We start from the raw sequence: 25,214 nt of genomic DNA, 5'->3' as shown, positions 1-25,214 counted from the left end.
CGTGTTTGACGCGCGCGTCCCAGAGCTCTGCGTGTTTGACGCGCGCGTCCCAGAGCTCTGCGTGTTTGACGCGCGCGTCCCAGAGCTCTGCGTGTTTGACGCGCGCGTCCCAGAGCTCTGCGTGTTTGACGCGCGAGTCCCAGAGCTCTGCGTGTTTGACGCGCGCGTCCCAGAGCTCTGCGTGTTTGACGCGCGCGTCCCAGAGCTCTGCGTGTTTGACGCGCGCGTCCCAGAGCTCTGCGTGTGTGTGTTTGACGCGCGCGTCCCAGAGCTCTGCGTGTGTGTGTTTGACGCGCGCGTCCCAGAGCTCTGCGTGTGTGTGTTTGACGCGCGCGTCCCAGAGCTCTGCGTGTGTGTGTTTGACGCGCGCGTCCCAGAGCTCTGCGTGTTTGACGCGCGCGTCCCAGAGCTCTGCGTGTTTGACGCGCGCGTCCCAGAGCTCTGCGTGTTTGACGCGCGCGTCCCAGAGCTCTGCGTGTTTGACGCGCGCGCCCCAGAGCTCTGCGTGTGTGTGTTTGACGCGCGCGTCCCAGAGCTCTGCGTGTGTGTGTTTGACGCGCGCGTCCCAGAGCTCTGCGTGTGTGTGTTTGACGCGCGTGTCCCAGAGCTCTGCGTGTGTGTGTGTGTGTGTGTGTTTGACGCGCGCGTCCCAGAGCTCTGCGTGTGTGTGTTTGACGCGCGCGTCCCAGAGCTCTGCGTGTGTGTTTGACGCGCGCGTCCCAGAGCTCTGCGTGTGTGTGTTTGACGCGCGCGTCCCAGAGCTCTGCGTGTGTGTGTTTGACGCGCGCGTCCCAGAGCTCTGCGTGTGTGTGTTTGACGCGCGCGTCCCAGAGCTCTGCGTGTGTGTGTTTGACGCGCGCGTCCCAGAGCTCTGCGTGTGTGTGTGTGGCGCGTACCAGAGATGTGTGTGCAGGTCCTAAACCAGCAGCCGTGTCCTTATAACTCCAATCCCTTTCACTGTATTATATGAGTGGTCCACTGCGCCACCAGAAACACTGCTACTATAATTTGGTAATAATTACTAGTATGCAAAAATGATCAGAAAGCCGATGAACATATTTTATGAGAACAAAGTTTAAATAACCCTAAATAACCTCAAGACTCAAATCAATCATAAATGGTGTTTAAATGGGACGTTTTGGCATGACTGCCTTAGGGCCATCTACCTGGGACAGTGTTCCCTTTTTTAGGGTGTGTTGACAGCTGTGCAGGATTACTCCACATCCTCAAGTACATACAAAATGATCACAAGTTTTCTAAATCATTACCTTTCCATATTTGGGACTGAGATATAAGACTCCTCTAATGACATAATACATTTGTTTTCCCCCTTTTTCAGGTAATGATATCACTTCTCTCGTTCTACCTACTTCATATGTTCCTCTCCTTGCTGGCTTTTTTTCTTCCTTGGAGGCTTCTTCTTTTTGGGCTTGGCAGCATTGGCATTCTGTTTGTTGTTCATACCGAAATGTCCAGCGGATATGTCACTCTGAAGCAGATTCACCAGGAGGGGACTGGTCAGAGTAACATCTTTATTAACAGGAAAAGCTGCACCTTGACCACAGGAAAGCTGGTTTCCATTTCCTCCTTGACCAAATGCAAACGGTAGTCCGTGGCTTGCAAAGTGTTGGCCATTCCCCGACATGTTCTGCAAGTGCTGTTGGTGTTGAGGAGCCATGTTCCCTTGTTGCGGCATGGAAATGTCATTCAACATTGAACCCAAATCATTGCCCGTTTGAGCTGTGTTTTCGGTATGTTGCTGTTGAAGATGTTGGCCCGGTCCGGCCTGTCGGAGGACCTGACCCTGCATATTAACACCCTGTGAAGAATTACCAGCTGATGTGCCCTGTTGGGGAACAGTCTGCCCCTGAAACTGTAACATGCTGCTAGCCAAACCAGGGGTCGGTCCCCTTACTATCTGACTAGGTCCTGCCATCACACCTGCTGGGTTTTGGTTACTAAACCCCTGTTTATTGCCTTGCATAATTTGCTCCATTACCGGATTCTGTTGCATTATGGGTTGACCTTGTTGCATCATCATCTGGTTGTGAGGAGGAATCATTTGCTTAGGAGGTGTCATTCTTTGCGGTGCTTGAGCTAAATTTTGAGAGGCTCCCAACATCTGTCCCTGTGACATGAGTTGGTTTCTTGAAAGTACCAACTGGCCCTGTGTATTCAAAGGGGCTTGACCTTGAAGGTTCACCATTTGACCTTGGGAGGATATGATCTGCTGGTGCATGCCAATAATCTGAGATTGAGAACCTTGTTGTGGTTGACTGTGCAGACCACCAATATTGATTTGGCTCACTGCACCTCCACTTGGTTGCTGGTTATTCAGGTTGTTCTGAAGTCCTATTAGATTGGTCTGCATCAGATTAGGACCGGCATGGGATCCTTGCATTTGATTGTGGGAAGATCCATTTGTCTGAACACCTAGGAAGGACACAAAATATTGTGATCACTTTTCAATCTAAAGATGGTGTATACTGATGCAAGATATATAGCTATCATCGCAATGGGTTGGATGTAAAATAGTAAAACACTTTTTTTAACGGTTATGTACACCTTCAGACTTCTTATTTTTCCTTTACTCTTAAGACTTAAGACTTTTTGTATTTGGTTTTCGATAATAAAAATTGTGATTGTTTGGTTTCTATGCCTGTACTGATTTCCACAGCACTGCAGATTGGAGGATTGACAGATTAGCAAATTTTGTCAGTGAGAGTAAATTGAGGGCTGCTTTTCAATCCTTTCCCTAGCCTGCTCACCTAAGCAAGAACAGCATGTAGTGGGGGTGGGGGAAGGGGGGCACATTACACGGCAAGGGATTTGTGAGAAATGGCCACTCATGGGGTTTGTGCAATGATAAGTAGAAATCGGCACATAGCACAGCAACTAGTCATTTGATCTAAAGATAGTAGAGATGAGCGAGCACGCTCGGTTAAGGCAGTTACTCAAGCGAGCTTCGCTTTTCTCGAGCAACTGCATTCTTGTCCGAGCAGGCTTGAGGGGGCGGGGGTTAGAGGGGGAGAGAGAGATGAGAGATCTCTTTCTCCCCCCCCCCCGCTGCCCCCTCGAGCCTACTCGGACAAGAATGCAGTTACTCAAGAAGAGCGATGCTCGCTCGAGTAACTGACTTATCCGAGCGTGCTCGCTCATCTCTAAAAGATAGCACTGCATTGTAGTCAATTATAGTGTGCTTATTTTTCCCTAGTAAGCAAATAGTAAAGGGTAGATAGCATTCTTTAATATTGAGTAGGCCTGGCTACACAGCCTCTAACACAAAAAAAAAAAAAATCACTCAAACTGATGAAAGATTGAACAAAATTCAAGCGAGCTGCCGACATTTTTGAATAACAAATTAATTGTAGTAATCATCTGTGTTTTCCTCCATGAGTTGTTTGCTCAGTTTGGCATGTGTTTAGGCAATTGTTATTGCATAAACACTTCGCCCAGCTGAGCAAACATCTGGTCAGCACATTCCATTGTTCTCCTCCTGGCTGAGTAAACATTGCATGAAATGACTATGCAAAGCAAAATGAAACGAAGACACCTCTTAGCCCCTGGAAAAGCTGAACGAACTGTATTCAAACTAAAAGAAGATCCAGCGACCCAAGGATGGATTTTATGCCAGCCTAAAAACCTTGGCTAACAATAATTGAACAAATAGTGCACGACTGCCTGCGTTTACATGTAATGATTATTGCTCATTTTCAGCCGTTTGAACGAATTTTAGGCGATAATCGTTGCATGTAAAAAGGCCCTAAGCTTGTGCTCTTTCATGAGAGGGACCAGTTGATCGGTGCTGATTAGCCACATATCTCAGTAGAGGACTTGAGGCAAAGCAAGCACTTTATTTTTATGTGTTTCACAAAAAAACAAAGCAAAAAACAGCATCATTCTTTTCTACAAGGTCGACTTTGTTTACCATTTGACTTATTAATGTGCTGTGGTTCTTATTTCTATGGCCTGACTGGTGCAATCACCAGCTTTACTACTTTACGACATAAGTCAGGGGTTGAGGTTTTTTCCTTAATATCTTAAAAAAAGCCAGCTGGAGAGTCAAACACGTACAAAACTGTAAAGGCTGGAAGTGGAGGATTATTTGATAAATGTAAAGAAATGAATAGTTATATCATATAGAAAGAACAAGTTAGGACATTTTCAGTAAATTGACAATCATTATGCTTTAGTTTCTTAAAGGGGTTGTCTCGCCAAAGCCTCTCTCTGGAATGCACATCCATAAATGTGGCACAGAGGAGGATGCGCATGCACACCTCTGCTCTACTCATTTCAATGGGATCTATCTCAAGTGCTAAGTAAGCCATCTCCGGCAGTCCTGTTGAAGTGAATGGAGCAGAGGTGTGTCCTCCATTGCGCCACACTTCTGAACACACTAGAGCTACAACCGCTTTAATGTTTCTAACAGTAAGCTATTCCATAAAAGATCTAATGCTTAAAACTAACACTAAACACAAAAAAAGTGATAACACTAAACAGGGGTTAAAGACATTTTCTCACTACAAGAAGAAAGAACGGCCGGGCATGGCATAAGATAAAAAAAGAGACAATACTCAACTGTCTTCGGCACCCCGGGAAACAGCTGAGCGGCTCCAACTCTCAGTATATACGTGACCACAGCAACCAATCAAAGGCCATGGCATCAATGTCACAAACTCCTGGTATCATTGCGCCCACGGATGCCAGGATTTCGGATGGTGATGCTGTAGCCTCTGATTGGCTGTAGCAATTACCTGACTTCTGCCAGACATGCATACCGAGAGCCAAAGCCGCTCAGCTGGCTATATCAGCCATATACAAAGACCATGTGGTCCCGAGTCTGGATATTGAGTGCACAGAGAGCCATTCCCTAAAATTTCCGTTCGTGTGGGGTTAAGGCAAAGGTAGATATCAATCCAAGGTTATTCCACTAAAAACTGTCCGGAGATCCCCTTAGAAAGTGCTCATTTCTTCCCCCAGCTCCAATCAGGGGTGATACTAGACGTCACCCAGATTACTACAGACCTGAACACTATCTGCTGATGGAAGCATCAGATAAAGCAGGAGGTCACATACAGCAAACCTTTGGTCCAAGCGCAGCAACACAGGGAGCACTCCACCACTGAGGGGTTCCCCCACACCTCCAGGAGAAGGATCCTGTAAGGCCAGAAGAAAGGAACTTTCCTTTCCTAAACTCTACAGCATCAGCCAGGGGGCAAGAGAATGATTCCAGGCTTACCCAGTGGCGACTTACACTGGACAGGTAACATCTTATGTCGTTGAGTTTGGATGCAAGTCTCTGCAGTCCACCATCTTTAGAGACCTAGAGCTGAGATAGCCAAATAGCAGCGACCTTAGCATTTTCCACCCTGTCCTATGGACAGTAAACAGGACTGAGGAGGTGAAGGGTGTACCCGCCTTTAAAGAGATCTAGGAGATTCCCATTTCCTGTCCAGATGGGAGGCAGACTCTCTCACGGTTGTTGTCACGGGCATAAAGGAAAAAAAATGTTTATAGTGTGAAAACCCCTTTAATCTTTCCCTCCAATGTTTGTGAGCGTGCTGCATTTTCGATATGTTCCTGAAACACGCGATCTTGTAAAAATCGTAGAGAACACAAGGATTAATCTCCTTCTGATCTATTCCATTTTTTGACAGGGAAGGATTGAGAGGGTAGGGCTTGGCAATCTTTCTCCTATTACAGACCAGGCAGAGGGGGGAGGCTCCTGCTGCAGCCAGTTGTCTTACAGTCAGATACAGGAGGAAAGTGTGGCTGATCTCCTGGGACACATAGAAGCTTTCTATATCGCTTACTCAGTTTTGTAATAGGAGATTAAAGAGAATCAAAGTAAAGGAGATTAAATAGGTTTTGCCAAGTTATCAAGTTATTCCCTATCCAACGGATAGAGGATAAATTTAAAGATAGGTGGTGGTCCGACTGCCAAGACCCGTAACGATCCTGAGAAAGGAGGTCAGGTTGGCCTCGGAGTGAATGAAGCAGAGGTCAGGCATGCGTGCCAAGCTCCATTCACTTCAATAACAGTGTTGGGAGATTTCAAATGCACGTAATCTCCAGCAATATCATTGAAGTGAATGGAGCGGTCGGCCCCCCACCAATCATAAAGTTATCCCCTATCAAGTTGATGTGTGATAGCTTTATAACTTGGCACAACCTCTTTGAGGGTGGAAGCGCTGGGGGTATTTTTTGTGCATTTTCTATGCTTAGTCTTCTGTTAAGACTGTAACAAAGAACAAGGTATACCTGTTGCCTGTCCAGCAGGGTTTGTCTGCGTCTGTATGACTCCACCGTTGGCTGGCGACCCTGCAGCGCTGGGAGGAGTCTGTCCCTGCAGAAAATTTGCATTCGTCTGTCCTGCTGGGAAACCTGGTGGAAGCCGTTTGGGAACTCCTTGAAAAATAAAGGATGAACATTTCTCATAAATGTAATATAATGTATTGTCAGGTTTAATTCTAAATTAAAAGCCCCAGTCCAAACAAGTGGGCTGAAAGCGAATGCAGATACAGAAAACAGAACTTTTAAGAACTTGTAATGCATTTTATTAAATGACATATACAAAGCATAGTCCATCCCTTCATCACCCAAAATGGGCAACTTATTTTAACTCCACTGAAGAGGACAGTTAGTATATAGAGAACCATTACCCTCTTCTAATATGTACACCCATCAGACTACTTATCACATACCTGTGTGAATATTCTGTGGACCCTGATTTTGCTGCATCATAAAGTTTCCTGCTGTGCTTCCCTGTGGCATCATGCCACTGCGTCCTGGAGAGCTTACAGGCTGTTGCTGAAAACCTTGAGGCAATGTGCCGCCCTGTCCTGCCCGTGGTCCCATGGACTGCTGTTGTGTTTGGTTCACTGTAGGGGAGGAGGCAGGAGAGCTTTGCTGAAAGGAGGAAGGAGATGAGGCAGGAGACTTGGAAAGATGAGGCTGTTGCAATGGAGTGAGTACCCGTGGAGGTGCCCCCTGCATTGGTTTCATTGGAGGTGAACTGAACTGATTTGAATTGGCCATGGAAGGGAAGTTGGAGTGAACTTGTGATGCCTGCTGGCTGCCAAATGGGTATGGAGGTGGGGGGTGAGAAGGTGTTTGCCCTGTGGATAGTGATGGCCTCTGAGGAAATTGTTGCTGTTGCTGTAATGGACCTCCACCCAGACCAGATTTCTTCCACTGTTGGTTGGAGGCCACAGTCCCCATACTTGCTTGGGCTGGAGGAGGCTGCAGAGCTCCTGATGCCAGTTGATTCCAGCCTGGGGGCACAGGAACTTGTGCAGGGGTTGCAAAAGCAGGACGAATGCCTTGGGATACTTGCTGATGTTGGGGTAGACGGGCCTGCTGCTGAAACTGTTGAAAGTTGGCTGGATTGACCGGCCGATTAGCAACAACACCCTGCATGGGGTGCATCTGGGGAGCCAGGGAACCGGAGGGGTGACTCTGAGGTTGACTATTCAAACCAGACACAAAGGGATCCATAATATCTAGTAAGAGAAATATGGTGTAAGCAAATCACATATGGGAGGTGGATTACAAGGAAAAACTGTAAACTATATATTATACACACACACACACACACACACTATTTCCAAACATAACAACCGACTATAAATTAACCCCTGTAATGACCAGAGTGTTTCGGTCCTGAAGAACCAGACGCTTTTTAGCGATTTTATGCATGTGATGGTTTAATAGACCCATTTTATTTTTTCCTGTGCTACCAAAATTAAATTTCCTATACCTTGCTCAAAAACAAACAAACAACAAAAAAAACCCCAAAACTAGGAGCCCTAGTTAGAAGTAAAAACATCCCCCTATGGCGATAGGCGCCAGAGCTGATCAGGGTCTGCTAGAACCCAGCAGCTCAGCCATGCTGGGGAAAGGTAGGGTACTGGGTGATCATGTGATCCAATAGAGGGAACGGTACTTACTACATGGTGCTATGCAGGCGGCAAATGAAAGACAGAAGTGGCTATAAACCACTTTCTTCTCCTCAGGGTCCCTGGCTGTCTCAGCTTTGCTATACTACAATACTATATTCCTAATCAAGAAATTGAGCAGTCTCCAAATCGGAGAAGGGTCATTCGGGAAGAATTACTAAAAGTAGTATAAAGCCAAAATGCAGCAACTGCTCTAACCCATCAGATTGCAGCCTCTGAAAAATGAACGATGTAATTGAACTAATATGGGCATTTTTATTGTCTTTGATAAACTCTTCCATAGTCTTGGGATTGTTTTAGGCCGGGCTCACGAGTGGGTAGATTCCACATGCCCGCAGCGGATTCAGTCTGTGAGCCCGGCCGATGACGCTGTGGACCTCCCTAAGGCGGTCATGTGCAGTCAGTCTTTTTTTCATTTATTTGTATTTCCCGCGCTGTCGCTTCGCGATGATGCGGGTACTCGCAGCCCGTATGCAAGGTTAATTGCATATGGGCTGTGAGTCAGACGCCTTCATTGACATTAATGGAGGCCGTCTACGCATTCTGCGGCAAAATAGAGCATGTTGCGGTTTTGTTTACGCTGAAACAAAATACACAATTCGTATCCGAGAGTGTAAATGAAAAATGAAAATGCATGCCTTTCAATGCCCACGTTTTACGGCGGATAAGCTGCGTGGAATCTGCCATACGAATCTGCGCGTGTGAGCCTGGCCTTACTGTTCATTTCACCCCTTTTACCTTGTTGTGAAGGTGGTCTTGGAGTCCTTGGCTGGAGTTCATTGCTTCCACTGGCAACCATCATAGCTGATGAAACATGGGCACCCTGGGACATCATGGAGGCTGTTGCCGGGTTGTTCATCCTGATCAGACCTGAACAGTAACAGACAAAGAATGTGATAATCAACATGTGGCAGTTAATACACAAGGTCTTTGCAACGGTGTGGCTATGACAAAATATCCATTTTTTTTAATGTTTAGATTTTTCTAATAAACCTACTGTTGCAAAAAGTGTTATTTGGCCATATAGCAGCATATACCTAAGCTTCTGTAACCATGGCAACACTAGAATTTCCAGCTCACCCCATTAGTCACCCTGATGAACTTCTGAGAGGTGTAAAGGATGAATCTCTTGGGCTATTCAGACGACCTTTAGGCTCGAACTAAAAGGTAACTTTGGACAGGTGCGACACTTATATTTAAGGCGGTCACCCATAAGTCACATTTTGTGCGACTGACGCCAGTTGCAGCTATATTTAACAGTGAATATCGAACGACTAGGTGGGGTCTGAAGCGGATGTTTTCTTGTGCGTGGTTTAAGCAAAATATTCACCAATTGCAATGCTTAATTTACCATGGTTAGGCATAAGCCAAGTAAAATCAAAGTTAAATGTAGGAGTAGTTGAGATATACCTGGTCTATTTTGCACAGCGAAACTGGGGTCAATCCTCATGGCATTACTTGCCGTCACCGGGCCGTTCATCCTCACCTCTTGAGCAGGATTTTGGGGTAATATTAGGTTAATAGCCCCTTCTCCTAAAGTGCAATAGAGATAACAAATCAATGTAATAATACTGTTGCAATTTACTTCTCTTACATATCAGTTTGAGTCCAGCGGTACAATCTCTCTAAAGAGTTCCCACAATATCAACCATGGTCAATAGGGTTCTCTCCTCTCCATATAATATATATATATATATATATATATATATATATATATATATATATATATATATATATATATATATATATATATATATAAGAATAATGGCACACAACAAGGCTCCCCATTCTCCCCAATGATCTCTGTTCTTACCCTGGAGCCGAATATGAGTCAACCTGGATACTAAGGGTGTTACTATAGGTGACTATAGTACTAGTATGTGGATAAGTCAACTGTGACTAAGATTGGGATACCCCTTTAATACGTCAGATGAATCTATTGTGAAAAATTAAAATTTGCCATTAGTCTATATCATTAAACAAAAGTACCTCCCTGTTCTAGTATTAACAGGTCCACAACAGTGGAGTCCATGTACAACTTGTCGGAACATGCTGTACTTTTTGTACTTTTGCAAAACTTGGAAAGGTTAATGATCACTGGTGTACTTGGGCACCTTTATTCTACTAATCGGTGGGGGTCGCAGAGTCTTGACCACATATAAACTAATATGTGTCTAAATGTCAGATGTTCCAAAAAATATAATAACCCTTGAACACACATTCATACCTTCAATCTGGACAGACAGGATTCCTAGATCTCGCAGCTGCTGGTTGTTGCCTTGAGCAAGGAGACGCAATCGCTCAGCGGCTTCTCTAGGGATGTTGAACGTTACCCGAACACTGTTCCATGGCTCCACTTTTCTAAGCTTCAATTGACTGGACTCTACATAAAGTTAGAGAAACAGAAAAAAAAGAGACTTCAGTGGGCAAAAGAGTGCAAAAATTGGATCACTGAGCAGAAGAAAAAGATTGTCTGGTCAGATGAATCCAGATTTCTGCTGCAACATGCTGACGAGAGTGTGAGAATTTGGTACGAGCAGCATGAATCGATGAACCCTTCCTGTTCAGAACATGTCAGTACCTGTATCTAAGAAGCTCTCTTGCTCGCATGAACCAATATCCCCGCAGAATGATTTCTATACCTAGTGGATTCTATGACATGACAAATTGCTGCAGTTCTAAAGGCCAAAAGAAGTCCAACGTGCTACTAGATGGGTATCTCTACAGCGGCCGTTCATTGTACATGGGCCCCTCCTGACTAATCAGTAATGACAGATGTTGGGGGGAATACTGCATTTCAGTACAGTAAGTCCCCTACTTGTGAACGTTCGAGTTACAAACTTCACTAGATACAAATAAGCCTGTCTGTAAGTATAATGTAAAGCTATAGCTTTACATCATACTGTACAGCGACCCGACAGGCATTCTATCAAGCTTTGCCACAGATCTTATGGCAAGGGGCTGTACAGGACCCCCGAACGTCCGATGCAGGCTGTTTCTTACAGCCTGCACCCGTCTGTAACAGCTCCAATAAGCTGCACCGCTCATTGGAGCTGTCAACTCTTTCAATACGGCAGTCAATAGCGGCATTTAAAGAGTTAACAGCTCCAATGAGCGGCGTGACTTATCGGAGCTGTTGCAGGTGGATGCAGGCTGTAAGAAACAGCCTGCACCAGACGTTGTATGGAACGAGATTCACCTGCGATCTCCCTCTATACAAGCATTTGTTCGAACTTACAAACGAAATGCACTTACAAACAGCTTCCCGGAACGGAACCAGTTTGTTAGTCGTGGATTAACTGTATATTAAATTCTTTGCTCTCGTAGAAGAAAAGCTATTGCCAAAGTTGTCTGGCAGAGGCTTATTCCCTTCTGCCACCAAAAGAAACATTAAAGATACAGAGAGGAGGAAAAAGTCAGCAGCTAAACAAAGAACTATCTAAAAAAAAAAAAAAAAAAAAATGCAGTTCGTGAAAAATATGATTAATATGTCAACCCCAAAACTTGCAACCGCTTTATAATTAAGACACTTAATTAATGACAACACTTAAGGCCCCCTTACACATTAGGCTTTAGTTGTACGAATCCACTGATAACGGCTAGGTCAGACAACTCTCTAACACATATGGAGGCGGCTACCCAATTCTCCTGCTCCCTGAGAGATAAGTCAGCGCCAGAGCTGGCTTATCTCTAAACACAAGAACGTTCAGCTATGACGAATGTCTCAGTGTATGGGCGAACTGGGAAAAAAAACTTTATGGGCATCCTTACTGCATGTGCTTTGTTAAGCCTCGTCATAGGAATATTGTAAGAATCACCACTCACATCAAGATACCAGACTTGAATAATGGTAGTAACTAGAGATGAGCGAGCGTACTCGCTAAGGCAAACTACTCGAGCGAGTAGTGCCTTATAAGAGTACCTGCCCGCTCATCTCTAAAGATTCGAGTTTCGGTGGGGGAGAGCGGTGAGTTGCGGGAGTGAGCAGGGTGATAAATTAAGAGAGTGAGAGAGAGATCTCCCCCCATTCCTCCCTGCTCTTCCCCACCGCTCCCCACCGGCACCCGAATCTTTAGAGAGGAGCGGGCAGGTACTCACATAAGGCACTACTCGCTCGAGTAGTTTGCCTTAGCAAGTACGCTCGCTCATCTCTAGTAGTAACATGTGAGCACGAAGATTTGAATCCTCCCAATGTCCCTATTTCCAGGATGAACAAACCCAGAACATGGGCATAAGTGTAGACCTAGGAACTATTCAGCGGAAAGCTGGAGTTCTAATTCTATCACCGGTAACAAAGAAAGATATTCCGAAGCACTTTTATTTTTCCCCACGCACACTTAATAACTTTTATTACATCTTGTTCTAAAACTAAAATAACACATGTAAGACCGTCTAGGTTCTTACCCATACTGATGAGATCAGGTACACCTCGCAAAATTTTCTCTAGTTTACACTGTAGGTCAATATCTCGTATGTCCCCTTTAAATGCTACAAAGATCGTAGAGCTGCTGTCTTCCGCTCTTAGCTCATCTTCAATTCCAGAGTCATTGTCCGTCTCGAGTTCTATGTCAGAAGGAGAGAGAGGTCTTTCCTGGGTATCTCTTGGATCAGGGCATGTTTGCAAGTCCATAGCGGTGTGGCTCGTGACAGTCTCTCTCTCTCTGATTCTCTAATGGGGAGACGGAAGATTAATAACTCGTGTGCCATATAAATACAGAATCCTCTAGATCGTAATCTATACAGATTAACTATGTTTCTCTTACAGACACAGCTCTAAATTTGGGTTCTGTCTACGTTTCTACACAGTGGGCTTTCTTCGGGAAGAAGGCAGCAGAAGACATTTTCAGTCAGATTTTACAAGCTGGAGCTCCTCAATTTTCTTCTGGAGAACATGACAGAAATAAGGAAAAAAAAACAAAACATTAAGTTAATGAGACATTTTAAATAGACTGTCAGCCCCTCGTTCTTCCCTAGGAACCCCAGAAACTATAAAGCTATGGGCTCATATAAGCTAAGTTCAGGGATATCACTCCTATATTGATCTTCCTCTTTGTTCCACCGCTGTTCGCTTCACAATACCGAGGAAGGAGACTATAAGAATGACATCCCCAGAACTTTAGTTTATAGGACTCCAAGGAGCGAACAGCATCTTTTTACATCATTTTCAACAGTTTATAGTAAGATATATTTCCTTATGGTTGAAAGGAAGAAATTAGAAAATTCAATACAGTAAGTTAAAGGATGTATATTGATGAATTATGGTTTGGACAGGCCGAATAAATGAGAAACACTGCAACGGCGTCACCAGGGCTGCAAAATTGACCAGAGAACATGACAGGTCCTCTTTAGGGTGTTTACACATGTAGTGGAAATGCTGCACCGTCGTCGTATGGATTTTGACTCAATATCAGCAGCTGATTTCAGAAGATACCGCCTTCCCCCTCTCTTCCCAAGTCTTCGCACTCTTCCTTGAGCGGGCAACCAGCAGTCTCCAGGTGACGCGGAAGTGACCAGCGGCACTCAGCTCACTCGAGGCTTTCCATTGAAGGAAGGGCCAAGAGTGCAAAACTTTGAAGGTGAGGTATGGTAGTTTCTAGAGATGAGTGAGCACCCAAATGATCGGGTCCGCATTATTCGAGTCGAGCTTTACGTAAAATTCGAGAGCTCTACTCGAGTAACGAACCCTATTGACTACAATGGGAGACTCGAGCATTTTTGTATGTGGGACGCCGGGTGCCGAGCTTTTTTCCCCTCTCTCTCCATTGACGCGCACTGGGTCGTGGCGGAGAGAGGCCAAAACAGGCACGTCACAGCAGGGAGGAGCCAAAAACTGGGGCGGGGTCGAACACAGCTTGATGCTCGTTTGAGTAACAAGCACCATCGAGTACGCTAATAATCAAACGAGCATCAAGCTCGGCAGAGTATGTTCACTCAACTCTAGTAGTTTCTGAAATCAGCTGTGAAAGCGCCGATGGTGCGGATTTTGACTGCAGCATTTCCACTACGTGTGAACATACCCTTCCTGTGGATACAGTTAGGACAATAATTGAGCTGCACCAGCCAATAACAAGTTGTCAGTCTGTGGCGATGAACTGATCAGTTCGGAATTATTTTAGAAGTTAAGAAGTTTTAGAAGTTGGAAACTTAGACATCACATACATGTCAAGAGTTTGTGTGCTTCCGTGTAACAGCGATATTCTTCCCCCCAGAAGAAACACCCATGTCCCCCCACAGCAGATGTCAACATGTGCAGATAAATGGCTGCCAACGCTACCAGGCAGATGGAAGGGACAGCTGTCAGCTATAATACGTAGGGACAGTTACATGTACGTTGACATGTGCCGGTAGTGGTGCAGCTTCCTGTACTGGAAAAAACCATAGTTAATGATCTGCACTTTTACTACGGGATCTACTTTTACATGTATGGAAATCTAGTTCAGTACAATGTAACAACCCAAAGCTACAGTAAGATACCGCAATGGCCAAAACGCAACTAAGAAGGTGCGAGCATAGAAAAACAGGCCAGAAGTTGCTTAGTCTACTTTGAGTTGAGCAAGTAAAGCTTCCATCCCCCCAAGGCCTCCTGTATGCAGCCATATTCGGAAATAAGCCGTAATAGGGCTCATACAGAGGTGGATGGGCCCCCCTGTACGCAAGCCTCCAAACTCACACGGAAGCATGCTCCTATGCAGTATTCAACAAAGCGTGGGATGGCGGCATACAGAATCCCTGCTGTGCCAGAATACAATGCCGCCATATAACCCTTCTACACATAGCAGTGCCCTGTGCAAGAGGCCTCATACTTGTCATTAAAATTAATAGGATTATACATTGTTATTGCTCATTAGAGTGTAATCAAATGTGATGAAGGGAAAGAGATTAAGTTGGACTTAAAGGGACTCCTCCACAAATTGAAGCATTTTTTCTTTATTCATATCCCATATGCATCACCTATGGAACTGATGTGTTCGCATTGTGTAGGTGTATGAGGAAACTGTTGAGGAAAGTACAATAGGTAGGTTAGACATACAAAGAAGACTGCAAATACCAAATGGTCAGACTAAAAAATACCCAGTTCCCACTCTACTGCAGACTGTAATAAGTGATTGTACGCCAAACACGGGGTGGACCATGGAAACGTAGCCTGGCGCAACACGCCGGTCTAGGGTGAGATCTGCAGCAGATTTCACCCTAGCGATTGAATTCAAATTGAAGCGGCGAAATCTGCTACATGTCTGCAACAAAATCTGCAGCAAACCAGTGACGTGTGAACGCAATCTAAAAGATCATCTGTCTTTTTAGCCCATAGCAACCAATCACAACACAGCTTTCATTTCTTATGGTGCAGGCTACTTTTCCATGGCCCACCCTCTAATACTTTAAAGGGTTTTACCAGAATAACAAGTTATGCCCCACCCGCTGGATAATTTAATGATCGGTGTGGGTCTCGCCAGTGAGATGATCCCCACCAATCTTAAGATCGGGACTCCCATTTCCCCGTACTTTGGCGCTTGCTTCTTCCCCAGCAGTGACGTCACTGTGAATAAAGCGATGGCCGAGCATGCGCAGTCAGTAATCCATTTATTTCAATGGGCGTGATGGAAATACCCAAGCGGCTGCCCATCGCTGGAATACCCCTTTAAAAGTCGCCTTGCTTAAAGTTCTGCTCTTTCTAAAGTTTGTTAGCATACCATACTGTTTGTTCTCCCATCCATGGTGAGGCGATAAAGGTGAGGAAGGGATACCAACTGCGGAATACACAATCACCGTTCACGCAGAGGATCCGTGGCAAAACGCAGGCATTGAAAGACAAAAACTTCAGATTTTTCCTTCACACTCATGACATGAATTGCATATTCCACGAGTGGAAGGAGGCAAAAAAAAAAAAAAAAAAAATCACACCATGTGCCATTCTGTCCAGCCTCCATTGAAGTCAATGGATGCATCAGACCTGCAAGCCCATACGTAATTAACATTGCATACAGGATGCGGGTACCTGCTTCATCGCTTAGTGATGGTGCAGAACTTACAAACCATGAAAAAAAAATAAAAAATACTGTACTGCACGTGACAGCTGGCGAGCCCCGCAGTCATCCGCAATACAGAGAAGCCAGGTACGTAAGGTGACCGGTGGAGTGAGCCCGGCCTTAGTATTGAGCTTACCTTTAAGCCTGCCACATTAAGGTAAACAAACAGTTTATGGAAGACTCCATATACAGAATATCCTACAGGGATTTAAAAAGTGTAAAAAGAAAGATACAAATAGTGAAAAAAAATGTAAAGAAAACCCTTTTATGTTCTTTTTACCCTACTAGTATAAAAAAATTAAAACCCCACGTGTTTGGTATTGTCGCATCCGTAACGTCTCGTACAATAAATTAAACACATTTTAAACCCTAAAAAACTGAAGCAAAATTATTATTTTTTTCATTTTGCCTTCCAAAAAACGCAATAAAAGTGATCAAAAAAACCACGTCTCCCTGCTATCAGAAAGAAATTAATAAGAGTTTTACAATATAGTCTATATACCCAGAAATGGCACTAATAAAAACTACAGCAAAAAAATAAGCCCTCATACGTCCGTGTGGAGGGAAAAATAAAAAAAGTTATGGCTTTTGAAAAATGGGGATGAAAATCCTCCAACTCATTGCGTCCTTATCCCCAAAAGATACCCCCCCCCCCCTTAAGGGGTTAAAAAAGATTAAATATGGTGGGACAAAATATAAAAAGTTAGAAGTATTTTTAAAAATGGTAAAAGAAAAAGAAAAATGTCAAAACCCCACCTGTCACCCTTTACTATGTAAAAGAACAAAGAACCAAATCACACATCCCTGCGCTTGTAGTGACCCAGAGAAAAAGGTCATACGTTATTTAATCCATACGGCGCACACCATGAAAAGAAAAATACAAAGAACATGTCGAAAACAGCTAACTTTGCCTATCTCAGCTTACCAAAAAATGGGATAGAAAGGTATCAAAATGTCACATCAATCACCAAACGGCACCATGAAAAAGTATAGCTTCAGCAAAAACATCTCCTTACACAGTACATCAACAAGAAAGAAAAACCGTTAGAGCGTTAGGGGGTCTTTACTAAAAACAAAATGTCAAAAATGTTTTTTAAAACTGAAAAAGGTGCCAAAAAAAACTAGATCCCGTTGGTCTTGACATAATCGTACCGGCCTTCAGAATTAATGTAACATATTATTTATACCGCATGGTGAACACTGTTGAGGCGAATGCCCACAGACGAATTATCGCAGCGGAATTCGTAGTCAGACACCCGTCGCAAATTCCGCAGCAATGTCCGATCATAGACATGCTGCGGTAAACGATCCTCCCCTGCCCACGAGCGGAAATCAACTGCGATTTTTCCAATTGCAGAGGAGAATCGCAGCATGTTCTATTCTATGCGGAAAATTGCGCAGACGGCTTCTATCGCAGTCAATGGAAGACGTCTGTCTTGCGATACTTTCCCTGTGAGCAGAGCGGAAGTATCACAAGAATCTGCATCACTGCACATGCGCGCCGGCTCGCCAGGCGAGACACTCACAGTGAATATAGGGTCTCTGGGGGGGGGGGCACGTCTGATTTTGCTTTGATATTTCACAGGCAAATTCCGACCTGGCCATGGGCAGGAGCTTTAACCCTTTCCAATCCACTGTCTGACCTCTGAAGACATTATGATTTAAGGCTGTACAGCTCCGATGTTGGAAGACGTCCGTCGAGGTTCTCTTACTGTATATTGCCAGCCTCTCTGCTGTCAGAGCCTATCCAACGTGTCACTTCATGCAGTACTGGCTTTAGCCAGCAGATAGCGCCGTTGTATAATGGCAGAAAAAGAGTGAGCTCCCTGGGAGAACCAGGATACAAATTGGATTGGAAAGGGTTAAACATAAAACTATAAAACATGCCAGACTGCAGATTCTGTTAATCTTGCCTTCAAATAAAATGACATGAAAAGCAATCAAAGTGTTATATGTTCCCAAAAATTGGATAAATGAAGACCAAAGTTCATGCCGTTAAAAATAAGCCCTTAAAGTAGTTTATCCATGGAAAGATATAAATGCTATGGCTCTTGGATTGCGGCAACACAAACGCAAATCTTCAAAAAACAAGCAAACAAACAGCAAAAAAAAAGTGTTTCGCGTACAAAACAAACACACAAAAAAAAACAAGTAAAAAGAAAACAAAAAAAAACTATAAAGACTTGGTCTCCCTGGAATTGGGCTGACCCAGAGAATAACGTTACCCTTCAGTGGATGACAGTCATGTGACTGGCAGCTCTTGGCAGTGAGCAGCCGGTCACATGACCGTCATTCAAGTCAGAGAAGTGTCTGGAGCGGCAGAATCTTTCAGCCTACAATATTGGGATCCGTGCGTACACGCTGCAGGAATTTTCGGAAAGCGTCGCGAATTAATTTCGCAGAGTTTAGCATACCTCGTCATGAATGAGGCGCGCTAAACCTCAAAAATAGAACAGACTCCACTCGAAAATCGCAGCGCTGGAAAGCAAGCAGCTGTCCGAGAGGCTCCACTGAAAACAATGGGAGCGTTATACCGTGACGCGGTTTTAACATTGGAAAGTCCTATTGACTTTTGCGATAAAAAATTGTGCGCTTTTATCGCGCGGTTATGTCACAGGCGGGAGCAATGCGATGCCAGACTATTCTAAAAAAAACAGCAATGTTGCCACACAAAAATCACAGAAACAAAGACGCGATTTTGCCGTGATTTTCTCGCGGCAAAAATCGGAATCGCCCTGTGTGAAACTACCCTAAAACGCCGCAGAAATCCGAGGCTACGCCACGTATATCTGCCATGTAGTTTAACACATTCATTTGCCAGTGGGCAGAATCCATGTGTGACCATTCCCTACACGATTTCATGCGCATCAGTGTCAAACATTCTGTATATGGACTCTGCCAGCTGACAGCGCCAATCTGTGAGCAAATCCACGCCAAAGTATATAGAAGAAATGTGTGGCTTGTGTCTCGGTTTTAGAGGTGTAATCCATGTGCACATTCCATGCACCCCTTCACACGGGCGTATTGGCACGCGCAAAACGCAGAGAATGGAACCCACTGATTTCAATGGGCTCATTCACATTTCCAGATTTTTTGCATATTTGCATCCCCATAGAAGTCAATGCGGTGTGCACAAACACGGGCGCAATACGCAAGGAGATGCGTGAGACTGTGTAATTCTGCTGGGAAAAGGATACACCAAAACTAAATTAGCCATTTAAATCCGAGCGTCTCTGCTCGCCGCGCACAAATGAACATGTCTTTTGGGCGCAAAACGTACAGTAAAATACGCCGATTTGCGCACAACGAAGTATCATTCATTCGGCTTCTGGAAACCACAGCCAGAGCTTGTATTTGTATTTCTCGCACCGTCGCTGAGCGATAACGCCGTACCTTCGCTCCATACGCAATGCTAATCGCATAGAGGATGCGGGTCGGACGCCTCTATTGACATTAATGGAGGCCGTCTGTGCGGGAAAATAGAGCATGCTGCCATTTTTCTTCTGCTCGCATACACAATACACATCCGTGAGGGTGATGTAAAAATTCAAACTACAAGCCTTTCAATGCCTGCGTTCTGCCGCGAAAAGTCAGCGTGGAATCCGCAATACAAATCCGGTCGTGTTAGACCGGCCTTAACGGGGGATGTTTGAGTTAAGGACCTCCCCGTCACCGGGTCCCCCATGGTATAAAATAATATATGAGCGGTTACTCCCTTCTCCCTGTTCATCCTCCGCCGCCGGCTGCTGTCTCCCTGTGATGTCACTTTCATACTGCAGCAGCCAATGACAGCGCTCAGCCATCAAGGTCGAGCCCTGTCATTGGCTGCTACAGCAGTATTACTGGACGTCACAGCTGCCTGTAAACAAACAGCGGAGATCGGTGAGGAGAGCAGCTGCTGATTTGTTATTTTATACCATGGGGGACCCAGTGACAGGGGGGGGGTCTCCCTTAACTAGGAAGACCCCTTTAAATCTACTTGGGCCTCTTCATCGAATGTTGCCAGCTGATGAAGAGGCCCAAGAAGCCTTGACCGTTTGCACTGTTACCATTGTTTCTCTTAGGGCCCATGTGTCCCCGCAGCGTTTTACCCTTGTTTATGACGCCGGCAGAGACAGCTTATGTGTAGCGAGCGTACTGCGCATGCCTGCGTATCTCACGCACGCGGTCGTGCACTGTGGGACATGGCGCTTTTTTCCTGCTCCGGTTTATAGCGGGGCTGTGTATGAATCGCCGTTCATACGAAATGCATTGCATACGCAGCCCATGCATGGTATGCCAAGAAATAGAGCATGCTGCGGTCTAGGTCTCACGCATATCTACACGCTCATGTGCAGGCATCAGGGAAAGTCCATCGACTCAATTCACCACGTATTACGCAGCCGTGTATCGCATGCGCAATACGCGGTGAAAAAAAGCCACCGTGGACATGAGACTTTACTGAGCGCAACAACATATGGCTCTTTGGTCAAAACACCAAAACAAACTTTTTTATTTAATGGTTTTGAAAAACACAATGGAGCCCAAAAAAGGATCATAGGTATAAAAAAAAAAATTAAAAAAAAACACGTACACAAAAAGCAGCATTGGCAGTGATCATTCTTTATTAGCGCACTCACTTCTGGCGCAGCGGCTTTGCAGGAAAAAAGCTATAAAAAACCCTGCGGCAAGAAATAGTGGCATTTCTGCAAAAAGAGCTCCCTAAGGGGGGCATTACACAGGCAGGAGCGCTTTTGCGCCACGAACAAGGCTTTTTTTGTGCGCATTTTACTGTACTTTTTGCGCTCACGGGGTTCGGCACAACTCCACCCCAATTTAAATGGCTATTTATCCTAACGGGTGCAGATTTAACCTTTTTCACGCTAAATTGCGCGCCTCCTTGCGTATCGTACCCCCCCATAAATCTATGAGGATCTTTTGTGCGCGAATGCCCTCACAGTAGGGCATGCTGTTTTTATTCTGCACATGCATGCCAAAAAAAAAAAAAAAGTTCATCAATAAGTTCTATTCTCTTTGTATTGCGCAGACAACTTTTGCGCACGTAGATACGCTCATGTGATGCCGCCTTAAGGAAACAGATATTTGCAGGCCACACCACTCCCTGGTCCAGACTACAGAACCGCTTCTTTTAATGTGGCGCCATATACACCCGCCATCGTGTTTCACCGTAAACCCTGTGCCCTGATAGGTAAAGGGGGCTATGCCACGCCAGATCACGCCGACTACACAACCAGCGCCGCGCAAATCTTGGAGTGAACTCAATTTGCAAACAATCTTGCCAATTTTTAGGGCATGTTCAGATGTGGCATACACGCTGCGGAAAATACGAGCCGCACAGGCGAACCGCGCATATTGTGCATTCGCAGACCGCTGGTCGTAAAATAGGCAAGTGTCATCATTGACAGCTGAATGCTGCATAATGAGGCGATCATAGACATATATGTATATTAGTGCATGCAGCAGATCAGCCGCACACAAGCACATACTGCACATTGCATGCCCCGCACGAGCAGCCCTGCATGGTGCACATACGGAGCCGCACGAGCAGCACTTGCACCTTCCCGTATTACATACGTAGCGCCCTCTGCACGGCGCCTAATACTGCAGCTATAGCCCGCGCGTCACCTCCCCGTGCACAATACAGGCACGCGGGACTCGTCCCCCTCCATATACAGAGGCTCCCTCACCTATTACCGGCCTCCGGTCTCCTTCCGCTCCCGGGAACAACGAAGAAGCAGCGAGGCCCAGACTGTACCACTTTCGCTCGCGAAGAGGGATTGCCGTGCTCAAAAGATTTACAAGAGAGGCAGAAATGGAAAGCAAAACACAGGCAGAACACCCCTACTAAAGTGGTACAGCTCTCCCGACCAATCGAGAGCGAGTTGGTTACGTCATCACCATTCGGCACTTGGACCGGAGTGGGTGTGGCTTGTTGCAGGAATGGGTGGAGTCAGGGGGGAAAGTCAGAAACGAGTGCTGAGCATCTCCGGGCGGGGAGGGCAGTGCGGCTGTGACCTCTGCCGGTGCGGACGCCTCGCAACGTGTATTAGGAGCCATGTAAATAAGGATGGATGGAATAATACCTCTGCAGCGCCACCTAGTGGATGGCAGCATTCCTGCAAGTCAATGTCAGAGCCTTTATACAGGTCTTTATGACTTGGAATTAAAAGCCTGACTCCCATACACAGACAGCTGTTTCAGTTTTTTTTGCCCTTAGGAGAATGTATCATAAATGTATCAGGAGTTTTTTGAAGGTTTCTAAAGTAATTCCGTTAAAATAAACGCATGCAGGGTGATCAAAGCTGAACGTGATGCGCCATTTCTGTCTGGATTTCCGTTTTTGGCTTCTGTCAGATGCAAAATAAATGAAAATATGGTCCATTTCACTCTATGGGGTCTCAGCGTTCTGTCGCCGGAGCTTTGTTTCTTTTCCTGCGCATAGAAGCCATTGTAACCAAAGCCCTCCAATCACAATCTCCGTTTTCGGTTTCGTACATCAGGATGGAGGCGCACGTCACAGCGCTTTTGTTTCTTGTTCAAAAAGCAGAACAAAACTATCCTTTTTTACATTGTAGTCAACGGGACACTGACAAAAAACGGAAAGCAATCCATTTTCATCTGCTTTTGCTTTCCATATTTGTATCCGGTTTTATTTCTGAGCGTGTGCGAAGGGCGGGAGACGCGCGAAAATCTTTTCCCCTTAGGGGGAGCGCCTAGACAGTGAGTGAGGAGACTTAAAAGGCCATTTATGCTCCTCTGGGTAATATGCAAATAAGGGAGATGGAATAATACCTCCACAGTGCCACCTATTGGAAGGCAGTGATATGCAAATAAGGGAGATGGAATAATACCTCCACAGTGCCACCTATTGGAAGGCAGTGATATCCAAATAAGGGAGATGGAATAATACCTCCACAGTGCCACCTATTGGAAGGCACTGTGGAGGAATTAGTCCATCTCCCTTATTTGCATATTAATTTAGTAAAACAGAATCCTTCAAATAAACACTTGTGTGCTCTCGGCCTAAGGCCCAATGTCCACGGGCGGACTTGAGTTGCGGAATCCGCGCGCAGTACCTGCGCAGACAATCCGCAGTTCAAGCCACCCATAGGGAAGCATGAGCTTCCGCACATGAATTAAATATGCAGATTTGTTTAGCAGACCTTTTGGTCCAGAAAACAAATCGCAGCATGCGCCATTCTAGTGCGGATCCCGCACAGACGGCTTCCATTGAAGTCAATGGAAGCCGTCCGTCTGTAATTGAAATGCGGCCGGGCTGTGGATTCCGCAGGAAAGCAGGATTTAAGAAAAAAAAATCCTATTTCGGAAAAAGTGACTGAATCTCTGAAGGAAGATCCTGACTACAACTGTCCCCTAAAGACACCCCTGTCCATGCTCCTTTATACATCAAAAGGGGCCTGCCCTACAGCGGACCCCTCTATGAGCCGGAGGGGAGAATCACTAAGACCCCATTCCCAGTTGCATCAAAGATTCAATTCGGAGTCTCCGGCGCTGATCCAGCAAAACATTCCAGATGAAATAGGTATTTCGTCCAGTAAAGCGGCGGTTGGAACGCTGGAAGTTCGATGGACCCTATTATAGCCAATAGGGACCATTGGGCTCCAGCATGTACTGGTCTGGCGGTTCCGGTATTTTCGTTGTTCAGCTCCTATGACCAATGGAAATCTCCCGGAGCCTCGGCACAAGTGTGAAAGGGGACTAACTAAGCTGGGCTCTCGCTCCGGCAGACTCGGGCCACCTGTGTATTACGTTGTCAGTCATTCATCGAGTCATGCCACATTTCCCATGCAGTAGCCACTTCGGGGGAAACGTCTGATTGGTCACAGCTTTCTGTTTGCTGAGGTTCCCTGAGGTAGGACACCCCTTTAATAAGCAGCTGTTCAGCATGTATCCAAAGCCGTGGACCCCCACCAACCAGATATTGATGGCCTATAGTGAGCATGGTCCATTCATTTTAAAGGGTTGAGTAACCCCTATAAACATTATGGTCTGAGATATTCATTCAGCTTACTCCCCACTCTCTACGGCCAGGCTCACACAACTATGTTTCCGGCGTGCCACGCGCATATCTCTTGCATGCGAGTGCACAGCAAGTATGCAATGACAATGTGTACTTGTTGGGTGCCACCAATCTCTATACTCTATCGTAATACACGCCAAGATAGAACACACACAATGAGCATACGGTCATGTGAGCCCGACCTATTCCTATGACATGCCCCCCATGACAGGCATGGTTCCTGTCAAGTCCAGTTGCTAGGTAGTTTTTGCTTCCACTGATGCCATCTGTCTCCACGCAGTGGCGTTGGGTTCCCAAGGCAGCTTGAGAAGGACATCAGGCCCTGGTAGCTTCTTTAAAGTGGTTCACGACCAGGGGATCCTCAGGCCTCTTCCAGAAGTCTATAGCGTGAAGGCCATCCTTAGACATTGTACCCTAGTCTAGCCTGCACCAAAATAAAAGCGGCTTAGTGAGTCCACCTTTCCACTACATGACTGTAATAATCCCATTAGATCATAGTGTTTCATGTAGTACCATGGAAGTGGTGTATGCCACTACTACAGAGACCACGAGGTGAAATTATGCACCACCAACCCATGTTTTCCCTGGGTACTCATTTTATCAACCTCAAAGGCATTGAGCCGGCTACCTGAACCAATCAAGGATTGAACACACAACCTTCAGGTCGTGAGTGAGAGCTTAGGACTGCATTAACACTCTGCACCATGGCCAGTGCTGTCAATATGAGCAGCATGTAGTGTCTTGACTTAGACTACCGATGCATACTAATGCTCAGTGTGCATCAGAGAGTCAGAGAAGCAGTGCTGCCACCTTTGTTTGTCCAGGACCAGAGGGCTACTTTAAGGTAAGGAAGTGAACATGCCAGGGCTTGAACTCTAGACTTCTTAGTCATGTCATACAGTCTTGACCATCGTGTTATCTGAAGTCTTCTCTTTACTAGTCTTGTTCACCTATGTTCTTCTTGCATCCAGATATTCATTACTGACATTCCCTGCTCTCTGGCCAATGGTTGTTGCTCTATTTAAACTATAAGGCCGGTTTAACACGGACGATAAATTTGCGTGAGATTTGTGCGTTGCGAGATGCACAAATCTCGCCCAAATATGAACCCCATTCATTTGAATAGGGGTCATACACGTAAGCGATGTTTTCCTGAATAGCACCGCGATGCTATGCGAGAAACACAGC

The 25,214-nt window shown here is 45.5% G+C and overlaps 1 protein-coding gene across 4 annotated transcripts in view; it reads right to left on the bottom strand.

The window, feature by feature from the left end:
- The window catches only part of NCOA6 (nuclear receptor coactivator 6), a 49,107-nt gene extending 27,355 nt beyond the window's left edge, over nucleotides 1–21,752 (bottom strand). For 2 of the 4 annotated variants that reach the window (XM_066586968.1, XM_066586971.1), the window contains exons 1-9: nucleotides 21,673–21,752; nucleotides 12,722–12,840; nucleotides 12,363–12,627; nucleotides 10,186–10,341; nucleotides 9,369–9,491; nucleotides 8,697–8,828; nucleotides 6,705–7,502; nucleotides 6,262–6,408; nucleotides 1,371–2,433 (exon numbers count right to left, since the gene is read on the bottom strand). In XM_066586968.1, the coding sequence (XP_066443065.1) occupies nucleotides 1,371–2,433; nucleotides 6,262–6,408; nucleotides 6,705–7,502; nucleotides 8,697–8,828; nucleotides 9,369–9,491; nucleotides 10,186–10,341; nucleotides 12,363–12,588 (2,645 nt within the window). In that variant the 5' untranslated portion in view covers nucleotides 12,589–12,627; nucleotides 12,722–12,840; nucleotides 21,673–21,752. The remainder of the gene's footprint in view (nucleotides 1–1,370; nucleotides 2,434–6,261; nucleotides 6,409–6,704; nucleotides 7,503–8,696; nucleotides 8,829–9,368; nucleotides 9,492–10,185; nucleotides 10,342–12,362; nucleotides 12,628–12,721; nucleotides 12,841–21,672) is intronic. The other 2 variants (XM_066586969.1, XM_066586970.1) reach the window with 2 other exon arrangements.
- Between the last annotated feature and the right edge of the window lie 3,462 nt (nucleotides 21,753–25,214).

Source organism: Eleutherodactylus coqui, chromosome 13 (assembly GCF_035609145.1).
Source record: "Eleutherodactylus coqui strain aEleCoq1 chromosome 13, aEleCoq1.hap1, whole genome shotgun sequence".
Taxonomy (NCBI): domain Eukaryota; kingdom Metazoa; phylum Chordata; class Amphibia; order Anura; family Eleutherodactylidae; genus Eleutherodactylus; species Eleutherodactylus coqui.
Note: the sequence above shows the minus strand (reverse complement) of the source record. Positions and strands in the feature narration are given on the sequence as shown.